Below are 26,067 nucleotides of genomic sequence, written 5' to 3'. Positions count from 1 at the left end.
ATTATGATTGTGCAGTAATGACAGCCCATATAAAAAGTTAGGGTCTTTGCTACACACCAATGCTGACACCAAAAAGTGAACAATAGATTTGATGCCCTTCATTAATTAGCAACCCTCTGTGGATCGGCTGCTCATGCAAAGAATGCGGGGTGTGATGGGGGACAAAAAATGTCCTTCTTTTTAACAACAGTCACATTAAAAGATCTGCCACCTGTACAGTGGTCCACATGACATACAGTACTAACACACATCGACATACCAACACTGGCTCAGTTGTTCAAAAGGAGTTAAAGGATGGATGCTTTGTCCTCTGCTCCCTCTCAGCAGAGAGTGCAGTTAACTGCCACAAGCAACAATAGGTCACCGTGATCTTGCCTACCGTTTGGAAAGCAGCAGGGGAAAATAGTGTATTCTGTTTACAATTTTTCTTAGGGCAGCACAATTAGAGCAGAGAAAAAAGCACATAAGCTAGGGCTGGGCAATATATCGATATTATATCGACATCAATATATGAGCCTAGATATCGTCTTAGATTTTGGATGTCGTAATATCCTGATATGACAGTGTTGTCTTTTCCTGGTTTTCCGATTTTCGAACACACCAGCTGTTCTATTATTTGCCTTTACCCACATAGTTATTATATCAACATAACTGATGATTATTTATCAAAAATCTCATTGTGTGCATATTTTCTGAAAGCACCAATTGTCAACCCTACAATATTGCCACAATATCGATATTGAGGTATTTGGTCAAAAATATTGGGATATTTGATTTTCTCCATATCGCCCAGCCCTAGCACTAACTGTCCAGAAGCATTGTGGACATATAACTACAAGTATGCAGCAATTATGATTTTTTTTTTCCTGCATTTGCAGCAATGTCACATGTTACAGCCTCATCAGCAAATCAAGCCGTTTTCTCAAATGAACTCCAGACAATGTCCGACAAATCAGGTGCAGACATTTTCCGAAGTTGCCCTTTCACACAACAGGAGATTGTGCGTGTCAGAGGTGTTCTCACCTACTGGAAATACTCTGTTTGGTTAAGGCGAGGGGTGGCGCCTGGGTAGAGCGTGCAGGAGGCAGGACATGACTCGGATTACACCTCTGTCACAGAGCCAGTTTTTAATTTAGTCATAAACGGCAGTCTCTTGTTGTTCCTTGAATTTGTCTGATGATTTTTGCGTCGGCCCTTGCCGAGATATGGGAGAATGTCCCATATCTCGTCGTCTCTCCAGTTGGTCATTTTTGTTGGTGTTTTATAATATATATTTTACTGATAAATAAATTAGCTTATAAGCACATATCATGGTACACTTGGCTGTGTGTAATAGTGTAACCAGATAAGTCTCTGCTGTGTTTTGGATGAACAAATATTACATTAACAGAGGTTTTAAACTGCCACACTCAGACAAAATGAAAATACAAACACATTCTGACTAGTCACTCTGAATATTATAACAGTAGCATGACCAGCTGATCCCAGCACTGTGTGGGAGGAGAACTCATCTAATTAGTGATGCTGTGTATAAATAGCAGTTTGTCAGACTGCTGAAAATCTCTAATTTTCTTTAAACTCTGGCAGACTTTCAAGCTGTACATTATATTATAAAACAGGCCCCCCTTCGTGGCTGTATCTTGCACAGTTGTGATGCTATTGCAGTGACACAATCTGTCAGCAGACAGGCAGACAGACAAAAATATAAACACCTGGCAAAGTACTCAAATCCGCTTCTGTGGTAGTTCCCGCTACAGTAGGTGTTTCCTGGACCACATTTTGCCTTGATGACACACACATTACACACAAACAAGAACTGGTGTAGAGGAGGAGGGAAGTCAAGATGTCCCCTACAAAGTTCTCCTCAGTCTGAAAAAATATCCAATTTGATAAAGTGCAATCGTAAAAATGAAAAGATTGTGTCAAGATGTTACAAATAAGAATAACAAGAATGAATAAAATAAAGGTAAAACTGCACAGTATATTGAATCACTAACTGCCCCGTTGTCTGGTATAACAGATGGTCTCAAAGGAGGAGAGGATGAAAAGTACCTTCCGACTATAAATTCATGTGGCCTTAACTATCCACTGAATGTACGATGAATACTAAAAAATTCAAAGCCCAGGGTTTTATATTCATTACGGGCTTTCTTGGCCCAGTTCAATCCAAAATGATATAGTAAAAACTGAAAAACAAACCTTTGATTGTATTTTCAGGAAGCAAAGGCAAAACTCACACAAAGGTCCACAACCTTTGAATGAGAGTGGAGGTCAATATCAAGCGCCCCCCCACAATCTCAGTGGACGGGTCATTTACAGAGAGTGACTGTTGTTAGTGACACTAACATGGAGAAGACACGCCTCAGGAGACAAGGAGGAGGGAGACAGACTCCAAGGCCTCATGCAAAAGACACGTCATTCAATCTATGCTCAAATAGATTAGCTTTGGCATACGGTTGCATCATAGGATGACACACACACAGTGAAGCACATGCATTCACTCCTGATAGTTCTGTCTCTTCCTCTCAATTTATTCACAAGTACACAATTACTTCTCATTATGAGAGGTGCTTTATTTTAACAATATCTTGCACTACAGTTTTTGAAGGTGTACGGCACTTTCATCTGTTCACCATCTTCAAAGCCAAACACAATGAACAGAGTTATTAGAGCTTTAGTATTGTAAAATCAATCATTCTGCCATGTTCTCACTTCAGAGCCAGTACAGCTCCTCGTCAGACTCTTGTTACGTATTGATGCTTTGCATCAAAGTGCAAGTTTTAAAAGCACAAACAATCCACTCTTGAGTTGCTGTATTGCTTTGACACAATTTGAGTGCATCGGAGGAAATGTGTCCACCACATGTACACTTCAACTTTTGACTCTGTTGCATTTGCCAAATACATAGACCTTTGCTCGTCTTTCTCAGCTTGAGAATTTACTTTATTATTAACACAATCCGGCCCTGCTTTTGTTGTTTGCTTTGTACACCTGTCGGTATGCCCCCTCCCTTCTTTCTCTTGGCCTGTCTCATGGTGTGTAAGCACAAGCCAATCCCTCTGAGATGCTTTTCTCGCCTGCATTTCCAGGTCCCAGCGTGAGCCACCCGCCTTTGGTGGTGAGCCATGTGCAAAGCCGCGTTTAGTAAGTTGATCAAGGGACCGAGGCACAGTCCTATGAAGCAAAGAGCATTAGAGGCGTGAAGGAACGACTCTGGCAAGTCAACAGCTTTGATATGTAAAAACCTGCATCTGTTGGCTGGCGGAGGCGACGCCAGGAGGAGAGGTAGAGGGAATGGAAGACGTCTGCCTTTAGAGTCGTCGCTCTAATAGAATTGCAAACGCCAAATCCAAGCTGTGACACCCTAATGTTCTTAGTCAAACTGACTTGGCATGGTCCAGGGGCTTGAGAAGAGGTAGTGAGGAAACAGAGAGAAATAGAGGGAAGAAGGAGGTATAGAGTGGTCTCCTGTCCTAGATAGCACTGTCTGTCAGAGTGAGAGTTATCAAGCTCTACTTCATCCCAGATGCACATGTTTCTTTCATCCGGGCTTCCCTTCTGTTCCTCCTCACATCGCCCATGACACCTGCCTGATGCAACCGTGCAACTGTCCCCGTGAGCGAGCAACTCACTATCTGACATACATCAAAAAGACACACCAGGATAAAGAGCTACTGTCTGGGCAAAAGTAATGAGGAAAATTACACGATTATTGTCTTTAATTAATTTTCCTTTCTGCATCAAGAAGGCCTGCAACGCTGGCCCTTGAGACCCACTCTAATGTGAATCATATTAGAGCGATTCACATTAGCCTAACGCCAGCAAATTAATCTTTTGCATTACAGCAGGGCTCACACACTGCATTTGGGGATGAAATTTTAATAACCTTATTTTATGGAACAATATTGAATTGATCAGCCACATCAAATCCACACCAGAAAAGGTCAGCGAGTATGTAGGTTGTACAGTAAACAGAAGCCTGCACACAGCTTAGACAGAATAATTCATAACTTGGTCAATGACTGGGCTAAACCTATTAGCGGAACACCAGGCCTCTCTTCGCACTGAAGAGTCTACATTGATTATCATTAATTGTATATTTAAGTTCATAAATTATCACTAAGTTTTAATAACAATATAGTAATGCAGATGGTGCTTAAGTTCATTGTTTGATTGCATGAGGAAAGGAGGGCGCGTTGATGCGGAGCAGGGCTTCCCTGCATTATTCAACACAGGGATTCATTATAAATCAGTTGAATCAGAGTTATCATTTAGTATTCTGTATATATCAGTTTGACTTCCTAATGAATGTTATTTCCTCCATCAAGACTTGATATTGAAGCATGTTATGCTACAAAGGTTATTCTCCCACAAGAATGCTTTTGCTTCCATACAAAAACAAGGCCTGTGTTTCCTTCATGCTCCCACGTGCAGCTGCTGAAGGCTGTTGTGTGAAACGTGACATATTTCTGGGATTGAGTGCTGGCATGTCACATGTTAATCCAACATGTGTTGCTAGACAGTAAATGAATAAATGGATGTAACAACAAGGAGCACCGATGTCACACCAGCCGTACAGCAGTTGTGGAAAGTAACTAAGCACATTTATTCAAGTACTGTACTTAAATACAATTTTGAGGTATTTTACTTGAGTATTTCAATTTTATGCTTCTTTATACTTCTACTCTACTAAGGAAAATATTCTACTTTTTAATCCACAAACATGATATAAAATGCAATACATTGCAAAATGCTGGGCTGTATGACCAAAAATTTGTATCACAGTATTTTTTAAGATTCTGGCGGTTTCACGGTATATCACGGTATTTTCTTTCTTTTGCTTGACTGGGCCTTTTATATAGGTTTATAATGGCTTATTCTACTGTCAGGAGTACTCAAAAACATTTTAATGTCATCATGTTTACTAAAAGCTTTGATTACTAAAGGGTTTGCTTGGCTCCACAACATTATACAATAACGTTATATGAAGGAGAATGCATGAAACAGTTAGCTACAGAATCTAAATATTTGTATTGTGCCAAATGCAAAGTAGTAAAATAAACTCAAATCAAATGAATACACATACAAACAACTTTAACATTGTTTCCCTTTCAAAACAAAATAGTTGTAAGCCAGTTGTATGAACACTACCTTGGCCACAGGTGAGTTAGGTTGTTGTAGAAAAGTGGCCGATTGAACGTAGCTCCGCTGTCAGCCTCCTTCGGTGTTTGAATAATGTTAGTCGGTTGGCGGACGTATTTCAGCGAGGCGAGACATCTTAAATCCGGTGTTGTAATCATTGCTCTGAACCCGTCTTTCTCGACCGTAGGTGGATTGTTATTGCGTTCATGATGTTGCTCCACTGCATGCTTGAAGTGACATGTCTTTAACGTTAGCACGGCCGAGAAACGTTAGCACGGCCGAGTAACGTTAGCGCAACCAAGTAATGTTAGAGCGACAGGCAACAACAGTGGCTAAATTATGTCCAATTTTTTAGAAACAAAAAACTTCGGAACAACAGACGGCTCCTCTCTTGAGCACACGTTGTTCTTGTGTATCTCCGGTCTTTCTTCATTCTCTAACTTTCTTCTCTGTTCTTGAATGTGAAGTAGCGACCGGAGCCTCTCCCAGCTTAACAGACTGTTATGCTACCTGGCTAGCTAGCTAGGCTAGCAGCTATAATGTTACCCAACATGTCGTCCGGCGGTGTAAATTTGTAAATGTAAAATTATTAGTGTTAGAAATTGTTTAAGTCACAAATTGTGTGCTATGGTGTTATCCTATTAAAAAGAGTTAGTTGTGGTTTATTAATTGTTGTGTTATAAAGTAACTATTGGCGTTTTTCCATTACATGGTACCTGCTCGACTCGGCGCACTGTGCGTCCCTTTTCCATTGCAGATTTTAGTACCGCCTCAGCGTGGCTGGTCGTCATAGCGACTGCCGTGGACGTGGCTTGGTAGCGTTGCATTTCCCCCGACTCATTTCCTGGTTCTCCTTCTCCGTAAACAACATGAAATCAACAAGATTTTGACACTTTGTTACTCTCACTATATGACTCTAGAGTCACTACTTGCTGCGGAGCTAATCGCCGGCACTCTCTCACTTCTCCCTCGCTCACCAGCTACACACACGACTCGACACACACACCAGCGCACAAGTATAACCATCAGGCCACTTGTATGCTACGGAGAAAGCTCTGCGTGGAGCCTCCGGCAGCAAAAAAACGCCGCTGGTTAAACTATTTGAAAATGCCGTCTGTCGCTAGCAATGCAGTGATCAGTGACAATTCTTTCCGACCAATCTGTAGCCTGCAGGGTTTCACGTCACCTTCTCGGCTCGCCTCAGCTCGCTTGGAACCTCGACTGAGGAGGTACTAAAAAAAGTACCTGTTAGCAAGTACCGGGGACTTTTTTTCGTAATGGAAAACCAAAAAAGGCAAAAGGCGAGTAGAGGCGAGGCGAGTAGGTACCATGTAATGGAAAAGCGCCATATGAGTGAGAAGGGGTACACAGTTAACAGGGGTCCCATTCTCAATTCACTCGCAGATTACTTCGGCCGTAGCGTTCTCTGCAGCAATGCACCTGCATTACAGTATATGAAAAATTCATATCATACGGGTTTAATACTAATAATAATTAATACCGGTATATGGTATAAACCGGTATACCGCCCAGCACTACAAAATATTAAATCAGTTGTTCTCAACCTTTTTGGTGTGTGATGTACGACAAAACAGTGCTTAGTTGTCTATGAGTGTCTATAAAAAGTGATAAAGCATTATTTTGGAGCAGCAGAATAGTGAGTATAACATGACTGTTGTCCCACTGATGGAAGTGCTGTGGGCATTTGCATTGTACTGACATGTACCATATGAGCTGTTGTAGTAGGCTACATGTTTTGTTGTTTTTTTCCTGGCCTGTGTTAGCGGCCATTCTTTATTTGTTTGTGTTGTTATGTATTTGAATACCGACTTGGAATTGAAAATTTGCAGTAATAATATAGTATATCAGGGGCCATTATTCTGCACTTCGCTGAGTAGTTTTAATTAATTAAGGTAGTTGTTCCGTAGTTTTATTTAAATAGGATTTGGAATGCAGGACTTTTACATGGCCTAGTTTCATATTGTAGTATTGGTACTTTTATGTAAATCAAAGGTCTGAGTACTGAGCCATGAGGGGAAAACATTGTGTTGCTTTCGGGAAGTAAAAACGAAGAAGAAAGAAAAACCAAAAACCAAATAAACATCTCACCATATGGAAGGAATGCCGTCACATATACAGAACACACTTCATGTGCACATGCACAGACTCTACAGTACAATCTACTCCTGCGGGCTTGCCAACAGGAGTTTGGTGTCCTTCTCTTGATGCACTCACCTGAGGCACATAGAAGAAAAATGTAACCCATTCTGACTGAAGTTGAAGTTTATTGAAAACCAGTCAAGCAGTATTTCAGAAATGCAGCTGCAATGCACACACATTCACCTCAGCCTCTCACACACGCTCAAAAACACACATGCATATTTCCCCCGTGCATACCCATGTCTTTGTTCTGTCCTCCCTGTAGATGGTGGTCTATATGGACCATGGGGAAAAGGCCTCGGTGCTCATAAATGTTGTTTTTCTCCACATTACTGTCAAAGTATCCACTGGTGACTTATGATGGATTACATCTCAGCCAGTGCACAGGGTTTTCCCTCAGTCTGTGACTTACAGCAACTCGGAGCCCTCGCCGCCCTAGCTGCTACACTAACCATGGCGAGCACTGCTCAGGGAATATCACACAGGACCTTTTCGCTCCTTTTCTCCTCATGTTCGCTGGGCAGCTGTTTCACAGGAGATGCACAGGGGGGAGATGAGCCATGTGCCCTTGTTTAAGGGATGTTTTGGTTATATAAGACATTTCTTTTTCATTTGCTGCAGACCCAAACCCTGTCTTCATTTGTCTTTTTCTGTCAATGGAAATGCACTTACTGCAATTTGGTCTAGTGCCACTCAGGGAGGCTGTGGAGCTGGGCTGTGATTCACCGCCACACACAAACCTACAATTTTAATGTTATAAGTAGAAATTCAGACCCTTCTTTTGGAGTCAGAGATAAGCCATTGGGTTTGGGTAAAAGCCCAGGCAAGGCTCATTTGAAGGAGGAAGTGATTGCTGTTTCATTTAGAGGAGATGAAAGCTGCTTTCCTCTCCACCTTCTGAACAGCATTAGGTGAAGGAGGCTTTTTTTTTTTTTGTCCAAACCTCTTGGAATATTTGTTTCCACAACAAATAGGTTTGTTTACTTTTTCTGTCATCCCGTGTGTTATGATTTATTAGTTATCACATTTCAGCCAGTCATTATCCCATCTAATGATGTGTCATTAATCATAGCAGCTGCTGTGTGAATTCAAGGTTTTTGTGTGTGTTGTGTGATAAGAAAAGCAAGATCCCACTTTAGATTGTGATGGCGTATCATTTTGTATACATTATGATGTTTTACTGCCCAACTTTTACCCAGTGCACCTTGCTGGCCTGGAGGATCTGCCCTGCTCTACGCCTTGGCTGATGTTAACTCAATTATGTGCAACAGAAAAACAAAAATGAAAGTTAGCTTCTTTGAAAACACAACAAAAATGTTCTGTGTTTATTAGATTCCTTAAAAAGATTTGGCTTGAAAGATTTGAGCATCGTCCACATTTTTTTTTAAAGGTCCCATATTGTAAAAGTGAGATTACCATGTCTGATTTGACAAACTTGCTGCATAAATACTGTGAAAGTTTAACAATGCTCAATCCACAGAGAAATGCACACAGCCCAGATTCAGAAATGGAGCCGACAGGACTTCCATACAGTTGTGATGTCACAACTATAGTGTATATATAGGTAGGACGTGCTGCTACAGTGCTGTTATGTTAATTTCCCGGCTGCAATGACGGAGCACAGACTAAAGACAGAACTAAAGATTCAGAAGACCAATCAATCAAGATCAATCTAAACTGGGATTTTTTTGGGAGGGGAACTTAAAGAGACAGGCGCTAAAACGAAGCGTTTCAGACAGAGGGTCCTATTTTATCGATCTGAAACGCAAGTGTGAAACGCAAAACGCAAGTAGCTTTGTGGGCGGGTCTCCCGACGCAAATCAAAAATGGGTTGGTCTGAAGTAGCTAGGTGTGGTTTGGGCGTAACGTGAAAATAACCAATCAGAGGGTCATCTCACATTCCCTTTAAGAGCAGGCGCGCTTGTTCCATGGCGGATTGTTATTATGACGGCGGATTTGCCTGGCGCACGCCAGTGGGAGCTTAACCTGACTCCGCCAGATGGATTGCTTTGCATTTGCTCGGCATATCCATCTGGGAACTTTCTGTTGGAGAACTTTTGGGAAGGGGCGGAAATACTGGTTAGCTGATTGGATGAACCATCTGTCTATCACCTATGTTGGTGATAGACGGGCCAAATCAACCAATCAGATCCACGAAGCGTATGAAAATACAACCACAAGCCCGCCCCTGCTGCTGCAGGCAAAGCATAGCTCATTAGCTCAGCATGCAAACATGTTGGTAAAGGATATTTGCCGTTTGTGTAACGAGAATTTAGGAATAAAAGGCACCATTTCAGGTTCCCGGACCATATTCCAAAATAAGGATCCAAGAGAAAAAAAGCATTAGCGAGGGGCTACCGCTGTCTGAAAATACTGGTTAGCTGATTGGATAAACCATCTGTCTATTAAGACCTAACCCACCTCAAAACCAACGCTGATTGGCCCGGTCGTTTGGCTAACGGCTCCAAATTTTCTCTGCCTCAAGATGCCATACTGATCTGCGAGTGGAAAACTGGAGCTCGCGAGATCAGGACGGTCTCACGAGGCTAGTGGGAGCTGTCCGAGATGCGGCAAAGTAACAAATGCCCGTCTTGACCGGGTGGCGATGTTGCTGCTCCTCTCGGCCGGATCTCCTCAAGTCTGGAGAGGATTGCTGCAGCCATGGAGCGTGGGCCTCCAAACGCACCACCTCCTCCTGTTGTGCCCCTTCATCCTCCCCCCACTCCATCTCCATCCACCCGCTCCAACGGGAGCACATCGTGCATTACGCCTGGATCAGATTACGCCGGAGTGTCCAATCCCACCGTAGTTCAACATCACGTCTCCTTAAGTCCTCTAATATTTCCTCATTTATGTCATCAACACATTCATGATTCATGGAAATGTTGTGCAAAACACAACAAGCCACAAAGAATGCTGGGACCTTTTATAGGACTGTACTGTAAAGTGCCTCCTGATCTATCCAAACACCTGAAGCGCATTTTCAGTAATATTTTTCTTTGTAATTTTGTATGGTTTGCAAAAATGGGAACTGCTGCGTCCGTTTAGATGAGAGAAGTGTATGCGCGTTGTGCACACGCTACATTATGGCCAAGCATGTTCCCCTAAAATAGCATCTGAGTAACGCGCTACTGACTTTAGACTAGCGCCACTGACTTTAGACCAGGTTTTTCCTGGTCAGTGGCGGAATTGTTTTCTGAAACTGCAAAATAGCACCAGATAACATTTGCGCCGGAACACGCCTCCCCTTTTCGCTGAACCACCCCCGGGAGCGCAAATACATTCCCTAATTTACCGACGTGCGTCTGTGGAGGGAAAAGTCTGCCGTGCGTCGGGTGCAAAATAGGAATGATACATGCATCGGTGTACAAAGGCAATTGCGCTGAGTGCAAGATAGAGCCCAGTGGGTGAATACAGGGATATTCAGACAAAGAGTATAAGAAAAATAATGTGTTTTTTGAGCATTAAAGCATGTAAACATGTTCCAGTAGAACCCAAAATACAAGTATGAAAATGAAAATAAGCACATTTTGGTAGTTTTAAAAACATGGCTGATTAAGGTTGTAGATGCAATTAATAGTGTTATCATATTATATGCTGTAAATTTTAATAAACTGTTCATTTAATTGAATATCCTATTAAGTTTGGAAAGCTCTGTAATTAGATTATATTACTGTGTGTGAATAATGTAGGAGATTATGTTGCCGATTACAGTTTCAATCAGGTAATCAGTGATCTGTAACATATTACATTATAAAAAGTAACCCAGCTCTGGCTATAGCAACCCACTTCCCCTTTACTCTGTCAGGAAATATGCTAATTTCAGGCAATTAAGCTGCTTTGTGTCATTCTGTCTTTTCTCCTCAGCGTTCGCTGTTGTTTTTCAAGCCCCGCCATGGCTTTTGTCAAGCATCTGTATGTGCATGTCAAGAGCAAAGATGCTTAAGATGGGGAAATTATTCATAACCATTTCAGGCACTTACACACATTTGTCTTCACAAACACACATGTTTTGTTACCATCCACATAATCAAACACACATTTAACGTAAGACTTGCGCGTGAGGAAGGGTCTGGGTTGCATCAAAGTCATATTCAGTGCCTCACTACATTCTGAGACGCCTGGCTAAATTATTAACCACCAGGTTGTCTGTGTGGTGGAAGAGGTTAAGCCGGTCAGATACGCAAATAAGTTATTAATTTTCCATTTTGAAAGCTTGAGATGCACTTCATCATCCTGTTACCAATTTTCCCATGAAGCGTGACTGATTTCGTTCATAACATTGTTCAAGTTTTTCTGCAAAATTGATCTTCCTGCACCCATTGCTGCTCTCCATACAATTGTTTTCACTCGTCATTCTTCATTTATTACTGAGGTGTATTGGCTTTGCAGTGCTGATTGTTTAAAGTTTACTTGCAATATGCTTCAATTTCACCTTTTTCTCCCCTAGCTCACCGCTCCCATTCATGTTCCAATATTAGACTGTCCTCGAAAATATTTCTGCCTTTCTGTGTCGGTGCATGATTTAAATATGAGTTGGTTGTCATTCAAAAAACTTCTATTTTCTTTCTTTCTTTTTTTCTTTCTTTCTTTCTTTCTTTATGTCTTTAGGTCTCCAGCGAGCTTCGAGTACCACAGTATCGCTCAGAGCCATTTTTCCTTTTGCTTTCACACTTTCATAACATGTCCGTGTTTAGTTTTAGTTTTTGTATCTCATACCATCAACTATATTCTGAGTCTTTTCTGTCTTCCAGATATTCTTTTCTCTGTAAACATCTCTGGAGGTCAAAGACAACCTAGTCTGACCGAGAGGGCCTCACCTGAATAGCATCTGTTTGGAATAGATGTCATCTCACCTTCCTCCTACTCACAAACTTTTTTCCCTCTTTATCAAAAGCTTCTCCTTCGTGTTCTTTTATATCCATCCATTCATCCACTGCACTAACATCCCTATCAAATGGTGGCTGAACTCATCTGAGCCCTTCTGTCTCCCATTCAGACCCTCCGACGGTGGAGCCGGTTTACATGGAGATGCGTCAGGGCCTGGGGAGGCCTGTTGTGATGTCCTGCAGGGTTCTGCGAGCCCACCCTTCCCGCGTGCTGCGATTTGAGTGGCTCCTATCAAACCGGCTGCTCCATGCTGGAGCCTTTGACGCCCAAAGAGACGAGACAGAGTACACCATCCGCAGCCTTAATCGAGACGGCTGGGGGGAGTACACCTGTAATGTCATCAATGAGGCCGGAGCAGGCAAATGCACCTTCCAGGTTACAGGTAAGGAGTGTTTGTCATTAAAGATTTCTCCTTTTCATTTTTTAATACCATTAGGAATTGACTGTTCTCTAAGGCCTTAGTTACTATTGCTATGTCTGTTAGCCTCTCCTTTACTTACACAACACATGCTGTTTATAAGGATAATAGAAGCTGATTTGTCACTTGAAATTTTTTAATCAGAATCAGCTTTATTTGCCAGGTATGAGGATACATAAGAGTAGAGGTCGACCAATTAATCGGTCGGCCGATTAATCGGCCGATTTTTGGCATTTTTTTACATAATCGGCATCGGCCAATATCCCAGTATATCAAGCCGATTAATAGGCAGGCGCATCTGCGGGCAGCCTAGTGTTAAAAACATGAATAGGCGACATTTTTTACAGTGCACTCAGTCCCTCCCCTCGTGAATTCTTGCGCTGTGTGTCTCGCACAGTCACTTCAGGCTCCGACGCTACCGTTAGTAATAGCTAGCATATTGCTGGTGTTCTTGCCTTGGGATTAACTGTACTAATAAAACCGTACAAAACACCGCGGCCACACCACTGTGGAAGCTCCCCGAATGTCATTTATCAAAGCCTGGTTGTTACCCCTGTGCGTGGCAGTCTCATCCACTCCTATAACGGAGCTAACTGGAGCTAACCACTAACGGAGCTAACCGCTAACGGAGCTAACCGCTAATGGAGCTAACCACTAACGGAGCTAATCGTTGCCAACAGAGCCTTCAGTTCTCCGTGCCTGTATCCATTAACTGCATATATGGACTTGAGCATGAATAAAACCCTTAATTTTATTAAATTGGCTGGACGAGCTTTAAATTACAACTCAGTTTTGATCCTAATGAGTGCAACAGGACATGTAACAGTAGGATCCCCAAAACACAGATACAACACTTCAACAAATGAACAATGATCTAACAAACAAGGTGAACAAGAATTGACTTTAGATAACCCTAGTCTGATTTGATTCAACAGGAGTTAGGAGGAAATAGTGTTGAGATTAATAATAATATGTCACTTTCTGTGAAGATGTGCAGATTTGTATTCTCAGAAGTTTAATAAATGCTGCTAAGTGCACTAAACTTTATTTTTTCATTTACAAGTTTATTTGACAAAGTTTATTTTCTTCTTACCTGTTTCGTTTATTTAATATATTTTTCATATATTATTTATACAATATACAGTATGTTTTATTAATTTTTAATTGAAGTATACAAGTGTAGATTGGTGAAGTGTTCAATAAATGTTTTTGTTGAGAAATTCTGTGTATATTAGTGTTACATTTTATCTTTCAAATAGAGGTTTAAAAACAAGCACATATCGGCCAAATATCGGGCAAAAAGAATCGGCAGCATTTATCGGCCATTGGCTGACCTTGATTTCTAAAGATCGGCATCGGCCAGAGAAAACCCATATCGGTCGACCTCTACATACGAGGAATTTTGCTTTGGATCAGTATAAAACAATGGGTCCTCATAAAACAAAGGTAGACAAACACAGATTTTCGTTTTTAGTCTGTGAATTTTGCCTTGTGTCTGGCCTGCAATCCTGCAGTTTTATTTTTTTTATTTTTATGACTCACTGTTCTTGACCTAACATGCTTCTAAAATGAAATTTCTGTTTTGTTACTGTATGAAAAGCTTATCCTTCAGTTCATGAAATCCCTGCAGCATCTGAAGGCAGCAGGACTGATAATAACTCTGCAGCCAGTGAGAAGTGACACACCAGAGTGCAGTGTCGTTACCACTGTGTTTACCTTCATTACATAGAGAGCTATAGGATCAGTGATGTGATTGGCTGAGAGAGTATTTCATAATCACTACACCTGCTGATCTTATTCACCTAAACTCAGCCCTTTTGCACAAAAATTTACAAAATGTACAAAAATAAAAGGTGGGCATAGAGACGCCCACACAGTCCGTGTGCCTACCACCTTGCGCTTGGCATTTATTATTCAAATTTCAAATCATGGAACAAAATTTTAAACAATGCAATGCATACTTTTGCACCCTTGTAGAACCGATACCCGCTGCGTGCAGTAGAACTGTCAATGAGTAGGGCGTTGCATGTCAAGTTAGCAAAGAGCCTTGCACCCAACCCCTTAGCCACGACCCTAATGACTGTTGCGAGCAAATTTTATCAGTTGTAGCCATTGACATATATAAAATGGACCAATAGACCCCGTTGCTCTGGACGGAGACCAGTGAAGGCTATTAGAAGCACTTTTCCGGTGATATCTTGCTTTACTGCGCAGCCTCCAACTGACAGAGACAACGTAAATGTGACGTGAGCAACGTGTCTGAAAGTTGTAAGTCTTCTGGTAGCTGTGCCAAGAGAAATCTCAATAATTTCCAATCTTACAGAGATGGAGAGCGTAGGTATATGTAAGGAGATAACATAAGCACAGGCTAATTTTTGCTAACTAACATGCTAGTTAACATTAGTAATTAAACCTAAACAGCTAATGTAAGTCGAAACTGCCTGCGAGCTTCTCCTGTACTATACGGTAATTCCTCTACTGTGCAACAGTAAGTCACTTGGTTATGACACAATCGTTAGCTTATTTTTACAAAAACGTCTGCTACGGAGCCATAACGTGAGGTACAAGGTAATGGAGCCTTTTATACATTGTTGTGTATCTTTAGAAATAAACAATGGACAAATATAGTCTTTAAACGCTTCAGATGTAAAGTTATTCGCGGTCAAGTGACGTAAAAAGAAAATGGCGGTCAGTGAAATGCTAACAAGAGGTGATCGCTTTGTAGCAACAAAATGGCGCCATCGGAGGTTCGCGTTCTGAAGCAAAGCTTACCCCCTTGGTTGTAGCTAGCTAGCTAGCTAATTAAGCTAACATTAGCTCCATGAGTTGGTTGAAAACACTGTCTCTGGCCTACTGTTTAATGTTTCAAGCTGATTACTTTTAAAAAGCTACTAATAGACTGAGGATAGATATACCAGTTGATGATCTGTGTAAAAGAGGGATGGAAATAAAGAAACATGAAGGGCCCTATTTTAACGATCTTTTTTTTTATTATTTATTTATTTGAAAGGGGACAGTGAACATTAATCAACATTAACAATGTAAATGTCCCCGAGTTAGCTCAAAAGTGCTAATTTTCATCGGTAGTCCCCCAGCCAGATGTAAAACAGGCAGCCTTTAAAAAAAATAACAGGTATAAAATCACAAGATGAAATTACATACAACACATTGTGGTTAATAAATACAATTCATGTAAAATACTTGTATAATGTTTAAATGCACACAGAAAGCATTAGTACCCACAAGTTTGGGTCTCTACCAGCCATTTTTTGTATTCTTTTTAAATGAAAAGAATGACAAAGACTCTCTAATGGTTGCCAAAAGATCTAAGTGCACGGCGTGAAGCACCTGGCGCAGGTGCGTCTAGGGCGTGTACGAATTAGGGGTGGAAAGGGGTGGAAATTTTCCGGTAAATTTCCGGAAACTTTCCATGGAAAGTTTAGCTGGGGAATTTTGGAAACATTCCAATTTGGAAACTTTCAGGGGAATTAACAGGAATAAACGGGAATTAAGAGGAATTAATGGAAATAATCTGGATCTTTTTAATATTGCTTTCTATGGAAATTTAAGCTGGGGAATATATATATATATATATATATATATATATTCCCCATTAAGAAATTAATCTGTTGGTAACAAGTGGCTCCCCCTACGCTTCAACCTAATGTTAGACCTACTTGTTGCCTTCCCCTGTCTTTCCTGATCCACCATCCTCACACCTGGATGAAATGAACTCATTGTTAAATATAGCAGCCTTAATTCAATTCTTAAATCAGCCTAGTGATGGCATCAGATAAGACAACTATTATGCAGTAAGGTTGTGCTGCTGTTGAAATTACATTCACAAATATGGAGAGCCACTTAGCACAGACCTTTAAAGAGAGAGAGAGAGAGAGAGAGAGAGAGAGAGAGAGAGATGTGACCTTGTATTACAGCTTCCATGTCACCCAACAACTATAGCCTGTATTTCTCACAGCTAATGGTAAAACCAAATCTATTAATGATTCCATGGTAAACCAGAGTTATTGCATTAGTTATGTTTTCCAGATTCTTGTCATTTATTGTACATGGTACCTTATATTTTCCAGTTTTCAGCTCAGCAACCTCGGTTTTGCATATTCTAAGCTAGCCGTAAACCCCAATTTTGGCTGCTACATTCCCAGTGTTAGCAACCCCCGCTCCCTCTTTAGTATGTCAAAATTCTATGATGGAATCTTATGAGATAGGGCACCTACTCAAGCCTGTTAGTCCTCTACAATGTTATATAATAACATTGAGGAAATGCAGAAATGATTTAGAAATGCACAAAAAGCAGCTACATATGCAATAAACCAATCAGAGTGTCATCTCCCATTCCCTTTAAAAGCCAGGCGCAGTTGTACCTTGGTGCATTGCTATTATGATGGCGGATTTGCTAAACAGGAAGGAGAGATTTTGAGGAGAAGAAACTGATCTGCTCGTGCGTGAAGTGAAAGTGCGCGAGCAGATCATATCATAATACTACAGTATTTCACATTGTAATATTAAAATTTTTAATCTTTTGCAAGTTTGTGTGCTGCTGCTCGTCCCGAGTTTGTAACAAGCATAGTGTGTGCGCGCTGTGCACGAGCCTAGGCGCATTTTACTAATGCGCTGTATGAAATGCTGCGTTATTGACTTTAGAGCAAGTTTTTGTTGGTCAATGGCACGATCACTTTCTGCTGCCTCAAGATTATGGCTGCAGCTATCGATTCTTTTTGTAATCGATTAATCTAGCACTTTATCGATTGATTAATCAGATTTTTTTTTAACAAAGCTTCGAGGCAAGTCATTTTGCATCGAGGATTTTTTGTAATCGAATTATTTGAGTTAGTCAAGGAATCGTTTCAGCCCTACTCAAGATAGCAATACGCCAAGAATGCACCTGAACACACCACCCTGTAAGACCAGCACGCCCATTGGCGCACAGATGGGTGCAGGTGCATTTGCTATATAAACGACGTGGGCGCTGGATGGGAAACAGTGTCGGGCTTAAACTAGCCAAGACACTTGTGTCGGGTTTTGCGCTATGCTGCGCCGGGTGCAAGATAGGGCCCGAAAAATAAAGAGAGAAAGCTTCTAGGATGAGGACTAACCAATGTGTTTAATGAAAGTAACACTTTCTCAGATAATGAGGTTGGCATGGGTTGCTGCCTCAAATCTCATAAAGAGCAGGACAAAGATGCTAAAGTTAGCCTAAGCTCTGATAGAAACATCCAGCCAGCTTCCATACAGTAGATGTGCTATTCTTAAGTATTCACTGTGAACTTTTTTGATAGTTAAAATTTGCTCCTCAAACCAATAACAGTCCTTGTCACACTGTGTTTTAGCTGCATGGATGTCTCTGTGTGTGATAGATCATTATTTTTTAAAGAAATGTGAAATAGTGAAATAAATAAAAAAAAAATAGATCAATATGAATATGACACATCAAGTCATGTTGCTTTTTTCTCAGTCTCACATAATAAAACTGTTCTTTCAGATAATACACACTTACCCCCTTCCTGCTATTTTATTAGATAGCCTTTTTTTCACCAAAAGCTGGAAGTGTCTCCTTGTTGGTTGTTATGACAGGACCAAATTAGTTTGGCCGCGTTGAGTGACCGCAGGAACTGGTTGAGGTTTCAATCTCCCAGACCTCCCATTAGAGACAGGAGCTGCAGGGTCACAGGAGGAGTATTTGTCACTTTGATCCTCTGCCACTAAGGTTGCTCTCCTCTTTGGTATATCTATTTCACTCATCTATTGCTGTCCTCTAATCCTACCTTTTCTGCACTTGATTTCCTCTCTTGCTGTTTCTTTCTCTCTTTGTCCATGTTTGCTTTCCCTCATTCTTCATCTTTCTCATTTTAAACGTCTCTCTATCATCTCCAGAGAGAGAAAGATGGGCACCCCCCTGTGCGTGTCATAAATCAGTCCTCCCTGGTGAAACAGGTAGAGCAGCGAGACAGAAGCAGATAGTCCCCTCCAGCCATTTGTTTTTCTCAACAGGGCTGGGGTTTTGCCTGCTATTGCTCATGTTCCCTCTCCCCCTCTTCCTACCTCCACTCCCCTTTCTTCCCCTTCATCCTCCATCCACCCTTCCCTCTCTCTCCCACCATCGCTCCATTCCTCCCGCCCAATGCTCCAGATTCCCACCATCTGGACTCAGTGGTTGCCAAAGTTATGGAGGCTCTTTTAGTAACCCCCTGAGTGCAGGAGCATGGTGCAGAAAATCCACTTTTGTTCCTCCCATCATCCATGAAATCTGGCATGCCCCATTCCCTTAACTCCAGCTCTTATTCGTTAAGATTTTTTTTCATTTTATGCTGAAATTCTATAGCCACAAATGAGATCAACACTAGTTTGTAGTGTGTCTGATATAAATAATCTACTGGAGAGAATATCAGCTCCTCTCAGTGACTTGTAAGCCCACTTCAAGATGAAGCTCATTGAATATTTGCTATGGCCCATGCAGTTAGGTAGGCTCTTGGGTTGCCCACTTTACAGACAGGTATACACCTCAGTGGATATTCCCTCACCGCTCTCGGCCTGACTTCCACTTGTGCTATGTTGATGTGTAAGAAACACATCAGTCAGAAGTTTTGAGGCCACTGTGGCTCAATTAAACACACCATTCCAGTCAACATACTATGCAAAACATACATGTTACCATGCCGACAGACATGCAAACTTACCAAAGTCAGGCATTTGGCCATACTTTGGCTTATATAGACATTGTTGCCTAAAAAAGTGTATTATGCCAGGGGAGAGTGTGTGTGCATGTGCATGGATGCCCATGTGCCAAGCCATTGGGACATCTGTGGAAACAGTGAGTTGACCGTAATCGCCAAGTTGGCCATTAAATTGCACCAGGGGAGAGACCCCTCAGAGGGATGTAATGTGTACCACTGAGCTTTGGCTCAGGCTCTCTGTCATGGGAAGCCTGACTTTTTAGCAAATGCTGAAATTGATCTTCTAAAGAGTAAGAGTTTGGAGATTAAGAAAATAAATATTGAACTGTCTTTGCTGCTTTTCTGCTCTGATTTCACTCCAATCTGATGCAGTCAATATTTTATGTATGAGTCTGCATTTATGTACATATGTACATCCTGTCCTCAAGCTGCAAATGTGTACTGATGAAGCAGTGATGGGGTGAAACACGGGTCACAGAATACACAGACATGGAATTTAAAGGTGTATTCTATCAATTTATTATTGCACTTCATAAACGTGTGGGACTTACAAAAGACAGGTAAAGAAGGATTTGTTAAAAATGGAAGCAACAGAGGCTGAGCTATTCTGACTTTTAGCCCAAAGTATGAGCTACACTCTTAAAACCATGCGTCCTACATATCCCATAATGCAAGTCAACAGCATCTTTCACTAGACCCCCTCTATCTCTTTCTATAACACTTCTTTCAAACCTCCAGTTTGTATCGCAGGATTTCTGTTAAAGTTTTCAAACCGAAGGTGAGACAACCCTGATGACATCATCAGAGTTATTTTTAAACTTTAAAAAAGCTCCCTCCAGAGCCACATAAATAATTATACAACTGTTTTCACAAGCTGAGTAGGACTAACCATGACAAGTAAACTGAACTCTATGTTAGTTATAGTTAGTTATGTTTTATTTCTGTGTCATGCCAAACATTTTGGCCCATCCCACATGGGAATACAAGACACCAAAATTTAATTATTTAACAAACATCTTCCTGTCGCATATACAAATCATTCAGAGAAATACATGAATACAAATATATTCATATACACACATATACACATACACATATGTATATACACATACACACATACCACACACAAACAACAAATTCTCATCTACAATTAATCTCGATAAAGGGCTTTTTTCCTCTTCTCCCAAGCTTTATCTAGATAATTGGCTAATTTATAAGTTTCATATGTGAACAGCCATCTCAGTCTTTGAGCATCATCCATATTTACCAAATCAATCTCTGCTTTTATCCTACAAAACAAAAATCAAGCTGTTCACAATAAAAAGGACAATAGAAAACAAAATGGAACTCATTTTCTGTATCATTCAAACAACACATAGGACAGATCCGTTTTTCCTCTTCTACATTAAGATATCGCCCTGTTTCAATAGTCAAAGGCAAAACACCAGATCTCACTTGAGCATATAAAGATCTTTGCCTTTTTGACAAATTATATACAACATAATTTTCAGTGCCATATTCTGGTTTTATCATTACAAAAATACGCAATTTTGGCTTAGCCCATATATCGTCGGCCCACTGCTTTTTGCCTTTACCAAACACAGAGTCTTTAAACAAACCAATATTCAGCTTTTCATTATTAAGAAACAACTCCCCAAAACCATAAATACAAAACAATTTGCATACGTCGTTAGACCGAAGACCAAGACTGTGTTTATCCCAGAGAAATATTTTCCTTGTCAACCTATTTGCGTCCATATCTAATAGACGATTCCATAACTGGGCCATACATATCTTCCAACGAGACTCACATGATTCCCATCCCATGTCTCCCACTATCGCCAATGTAGGGGTATATTTATGCACACCCAGAAAATATCTTATGGCACTATTTTGCACTAATTCACAATTAGATATATTCCTAAGTCCTCTAACACCCACAATATAATCAAGTATAGGGCACACACAGGCTTGAAACGATTTAGAATAAGTTTGAAAACTTATGTCTTTCAGATTCTTGCTTTTACCAATAATTCCTCCCAAAGCTCTACGTGCTGAATCAGCAAGAACCTTAACACCATTTCTAAAATTTATATGTTCATCAATATAAAAACCTAGATATTTTATGAGTCTACAAAGTTCAGCTTGTGTGACCCAATTTTAAACTCATAAGTGCTGCGAGTAGTTAAAGGAACACGCCGACTTATTGGGAATTTAGCTTATTCACCGTAACCCCCAGAGTAAGACAAGTCGATACATACCCTTCTCATCTCCGTCCGTGCTGTAACGCTGTCTGACGGTTCCAGCATTAGCTTAGCCTAGCACAGATCCTGCAGGTAACTGGTTCCAACTAGCCTACTGCTCCAAATTGTGACAAAAGTAACAAAATAACGCCAACATGTTCCTATTTACATGTTGTGATTTGTATAGTCACAGCGTGTACAAAAAACAAGGTAACATGAGACACAGCCATCTTCTAACAGTAAACAAACCGGGAAATATTCTCAGACAGGCTTGCTGCGAGCATATCACTCCGCCCAAGTACTATATTCTTCCACCTAAGAATATAGTTCCTGGTTTGTTTACGGTTAGAAGACGGCTGTGTCTCATGTTACGTTGTTTTTTGTACACGCTGTCACTCTATAAATCACAACATGTAAATAGGAACATGTTGGCGTTATTTTGTCACTTATTCGGAGCATTAGGATTGCTGGAACCATTCACCTGCATGTTCTGTGATGGGCTGATGCCGCTGGAGCCGTCAGACAGCATTACAGCACGCACGGAGATGAGAAGGATATGTATTGACTTGTCTAACTCTGGGGGTTACGGTGAAAAAGATAAATTCACAATAAGTCGGCGTGTTCCTTTAAAGGTTTTCTAAAGTGAATATGTGTAAAATCAGTGGAATGCCCCTTTAAAGCATTGCATTTGTCTAATCAGTGCAAAAGTAGAATTTATAATGAAACAACAAATTCTGCGGAGCTAGTCCACACTGACTCTCACTCTTTGTCTTCATTGATCAGTCTCCCAAACAATGCATACTGCAGTTTTGCTGGAAACAGAAATTCACAAAGAAAGGGCAGACAATGTTTCTCATTTCTCCCATGTTTAATTCCTCTTTTTGGCAGTCTGACATGAATTAGAAGAGAAGAACAAGTAAAGGGACAATGTTCAGATATCCATTGTCTGCATTTTGCGAGTTTGCTCATGAAATGAATTCCTATTCTACACAATGATGTGCTTGTATGGTCCCAGTTTTTCTTTTTATTGTAGCCATTGTTCTTAATGATGCATAAATCACATTGTGGAACATGGTGCACAGAGTTGGCTGCAATGATATATTGATTTAAGAGGGAAATGTATTTATTGTAAAAGGACACACACACACACACACACACACACACAGACACCCTCACTGTCATCTTATTTCCATTCTGTAGCCTATTTTGATATATTATTATTTGATCCATCATCTGTTTTTTGTTAGTAATGTTTTTGTCATCTTGATTTATTTGTTGTGTGTTTGTTAGGCTCCTGGAGGTGTGTTTCAAATAGGCCATTTGGGCCTTTTTGAGCTTAAGTAGTACAATCTGATGTTTTTTAGTTTGTGTGGGTTATTTTTGTCTTCATAATTTTTTATATCTTCAAGTAAAAGAAAAAAACTAAATTGATCTTACCTTCATACCTGCACATTCCTCTATGTCAGGGCCAGGGGCGTAGCACAAGACCCTGGGCACTATGCATAGGCAGTCCTGATGGGCCCCCATGTTCCTCAACTCACCACCCTCCCTCCCCCCAAAAAAATAAATAAACTGGAGTTTATAGGGTAATAACTATTAATTGTAATGCTTAGAGTAGCCTGCTAACACACCTTTCTCAACATTCTCTAGTCTACTTTACTGTGGTTACTCCTACATTTTGTTTGTTTTCTCTGTACCTTTACTTGCCAGCCTGCGTACTATGGTGTCTCTCTGATCATCTATTAATTTATCTGGCCATAGTCCTGGATCCTCTGGCAAAAACTGGTCTGCAGTATTCCGCCTACTTTCCAGTTCCTCAGCTCTCATTTCCACACTGTGCTCAGAGTAACACTCATGCTCCCTGCTGTCTTCACTCCCATCATCCTCAATCACATCTTCTCTATCATCTTTCTCTATGAAGGATACATTTGATATTAACCTCTTATCCTAATTGTAACTTAATATAATAAAACACACTAAGATGTTAGTGTTACTTAACACCTTTCAGTCAAAATGGCTAAACATGGTTTGCTTTAATTTTGATATAAGCTTCCCTTGTCTCAAATCCAAAGAGGAGGATGAGGGGTCTGTTGCTACTCCACTCACTGGTGTGACAGTTTCTGAAACTGAGGGCCATGTGTTTCACAATGTTAACATCTGCTTCTACTAAATCTGACATATCTATAATGTTGACATTATATGTATCTACCACTGAGCTACCATTGCTGAGCCTATTATTGCTAATTATAGACATTATAGCCTCTTCATTTAAAATTAAACATGTTTTAAATTAGGCTATTGCAATGGTGTGTTGTATGCAAACAGCATTGTTATTGTAGTTTATTTATTTAGCCTTTACCTCAGATTACATGTATAACCAAATTATCATTTGAAAGTCTATGTTCTGCTCTTTCAATGGGTTGTCTCAGTCCGTTTTTAGCACTAACAGTCACGGAGATATTCAAGCAGTTTAGCACCATGGATTTCATTGTTTGTGCTCACCTTTCTTTGAAAAGAAGTCCGTTACCAATTGTTTCACCTCATTTTATTTTCTCTCCTCCTCCTCCTGTCTTTCCTTTCTTTTTGGTAGCCTGATTTGACTTTCTTTGAGAAAGACATTTCTACAGCTGAAGTTTGCACTCCACCATATGCTCAACTGATCTAACATAAACAAAGTGCGTGCAGATGGACTAAACCATTTGGCGCATTATCAAGGAGTGGGTGAGCCCTTAGATGGTCTTTTTTGTATACAAAATGTAGTTAGTCAATCAACCAAGTTATTCAGCCAATACACTAACTTTACATTTCATCTGACATGCATTATGAAATTTAATTAGGAAATGAAAATATCCAGGTGAAATAAAATATATTCCAGACTTTTCAAGGGCCCTCTCTCCCCTTGGGCCCTGGTAATCAGTATTGGTACGCCCCTGCTCAGGGGTTATAAAGCATGTCCAATGAACATTTGTGCCTTTGTAGTCTGTGCCATGTTCACCTGGGTTAAACTTCACCCCTGCAGTAAATGGTGGATGATGTTGAACACTTTCCACAGCTCAAAGAGACATAAAGACATTGATGGATCCTGACGTTACATGGTCAGAGTAAAATGCCAGCATATCAACAATGTTATCTGTGATCAGACTGAAAGTCTATCAGGCTTGAACGACACACAATCTACTCTGCTGTTTTTCTGTCTATTTCTTTTTTGTCTGCCCTATTTTTGTGGTTCTGCTTCTTTTAAACTAATACAATTTCACAAGATTAGTCACTCTAGATACTCACCAAGAAGGATAAAATCAGATGTCACACTGGGTCAAGACACATACAATTTAATCCCAGATAATATGATCGACGATCAGAAATCTTTCTGGCTTTTTTTTTTTTTTTTTAGTTCAAGTGGATGGAGGCGAGGAGGGAGGAAGTTCAGGAAGAATGAGCTCAATAGGGTGGAAGTGACTCATTACAAGTTCAATACTATTTTCCTTTTTTTTTTTAAACCACAGAGATTTATTCTCTATCCCAGAAGGACACAACCAGGCAATTACCACTGAGTGCTATGTCTCTAATGTCTTTCCCCTATAGTCAGTTAGCTATTCGTGCGGTGGTATTGGGTTTGTCTCGGCCAGCTGTGCATCCATATGTAAGCGTCATTTCTGCCACACAAGCCTACATCACACATCAGTCCAGCACCATATAGCAGCATATGGCACTGTTTTCTTTCATAAGAAGAAGGCATGTTCATAAACCCTTAAAAATGAAAAGGAAGTCTGCAAACAAGGTCAACTTCTTGCCTGAAGGGTTGTACTGAGCTGTTATAAATCATTGCATTGGTTCTGCTGTTATAAACAGGTTTTGTTTTTAAAAATCAATTAAGCCTTTTGTGCTTTATGTTTGATGTCTCCCACCCAGGGTTATCTGTTTCAAGCGGTGTAAGTGGGTTAGGTAATGTGCTTCACCACACATAAAGTATTATTAGAGTGAGAGCCATCATTACATTAGATTGTATATTTGAGTAAAATACATTGATTCACTTGTGAGTTTGTGACAATGTCTCTGCTTTTGCTGTAATTGTGCTCTAAGAAATGTACTTTTAAAAGATTTTTCTCAAGGATAAACAGTTGCTGAAATAGATTAGTCCAAAAGAATTAAGTGTAAACCAATCACAGTAATACAATCTTTTTAGTCATGTGTTCCTCAAGCAGAGTCTTTGTGGGAATCTTTAAAGACATATTATGAAAATTACAATGATATGAGTCACTTTAATTAACCTTATGTGCCTTTGCTCTACTGGAAAATACAACCTCTTCTTTTCTTTATCAGCCTTATTATAGAGTATAATCAGCATGAACAAAACTGACAGTATCTGCCAGGCTGGCTTATGTAACATTTACTGTACAGTGTGCTGTAAACACAGCTACAACTTTACAGAGAAACACTGCTAAGTGAAGTGCAGACAGTAATTATCCTTGCATTTTTATGTTGGGAAATATGTTTTTCTAGTAGCAATTTTTAGTAAATTTGT

At 40.4% G+C, this 26,067-nt stretch overlaps 1 protein-coding gene across 1 annotated transcript in view; it reads left to right on the top strand.

Moving 5' to 3' along the window:
* LOC114573011 (MAM domain-containing glycosylphosphatidylinositol anchor protein 2) overlaps positions 1-26,067 on the top strand; it is a 186,936-nt gene that overhangs the window by 122,875 nt on the left and 37,994 nt on the right. The window contains exon 10 of the mRNA XM_028604875.1: positions 12,302-12,574. Within this exon, the coding sequence (XP_028460676.1) occupies positions 12,302-12,574 (273 nt within the window). The remainder of the gene's footprint in view (positions 1-12,301; positions 12,575-26,067) is intronic.

This window comes from Perca flavescens, chromosome 18 (genome assembly GCF_004354835.1).
Source record: "Perca flavescens isolate YP-PL-M2 chromosome 18, PFLA_1.0, whole genome shotgun sequence".
In the NCBI taxonomy this organism is placed as follows: domain Eukaryota; kingdom Metazoa; phylum Chordata; class Actinopteri; order Perciformes; family Percidae; genus Perca; species Perca flavescens.
The sequence above is the reverse complement of the archived record's forward strand: the minus strand, read 5'-3'. Positions and strand labels throughout refer to the sequence as shown.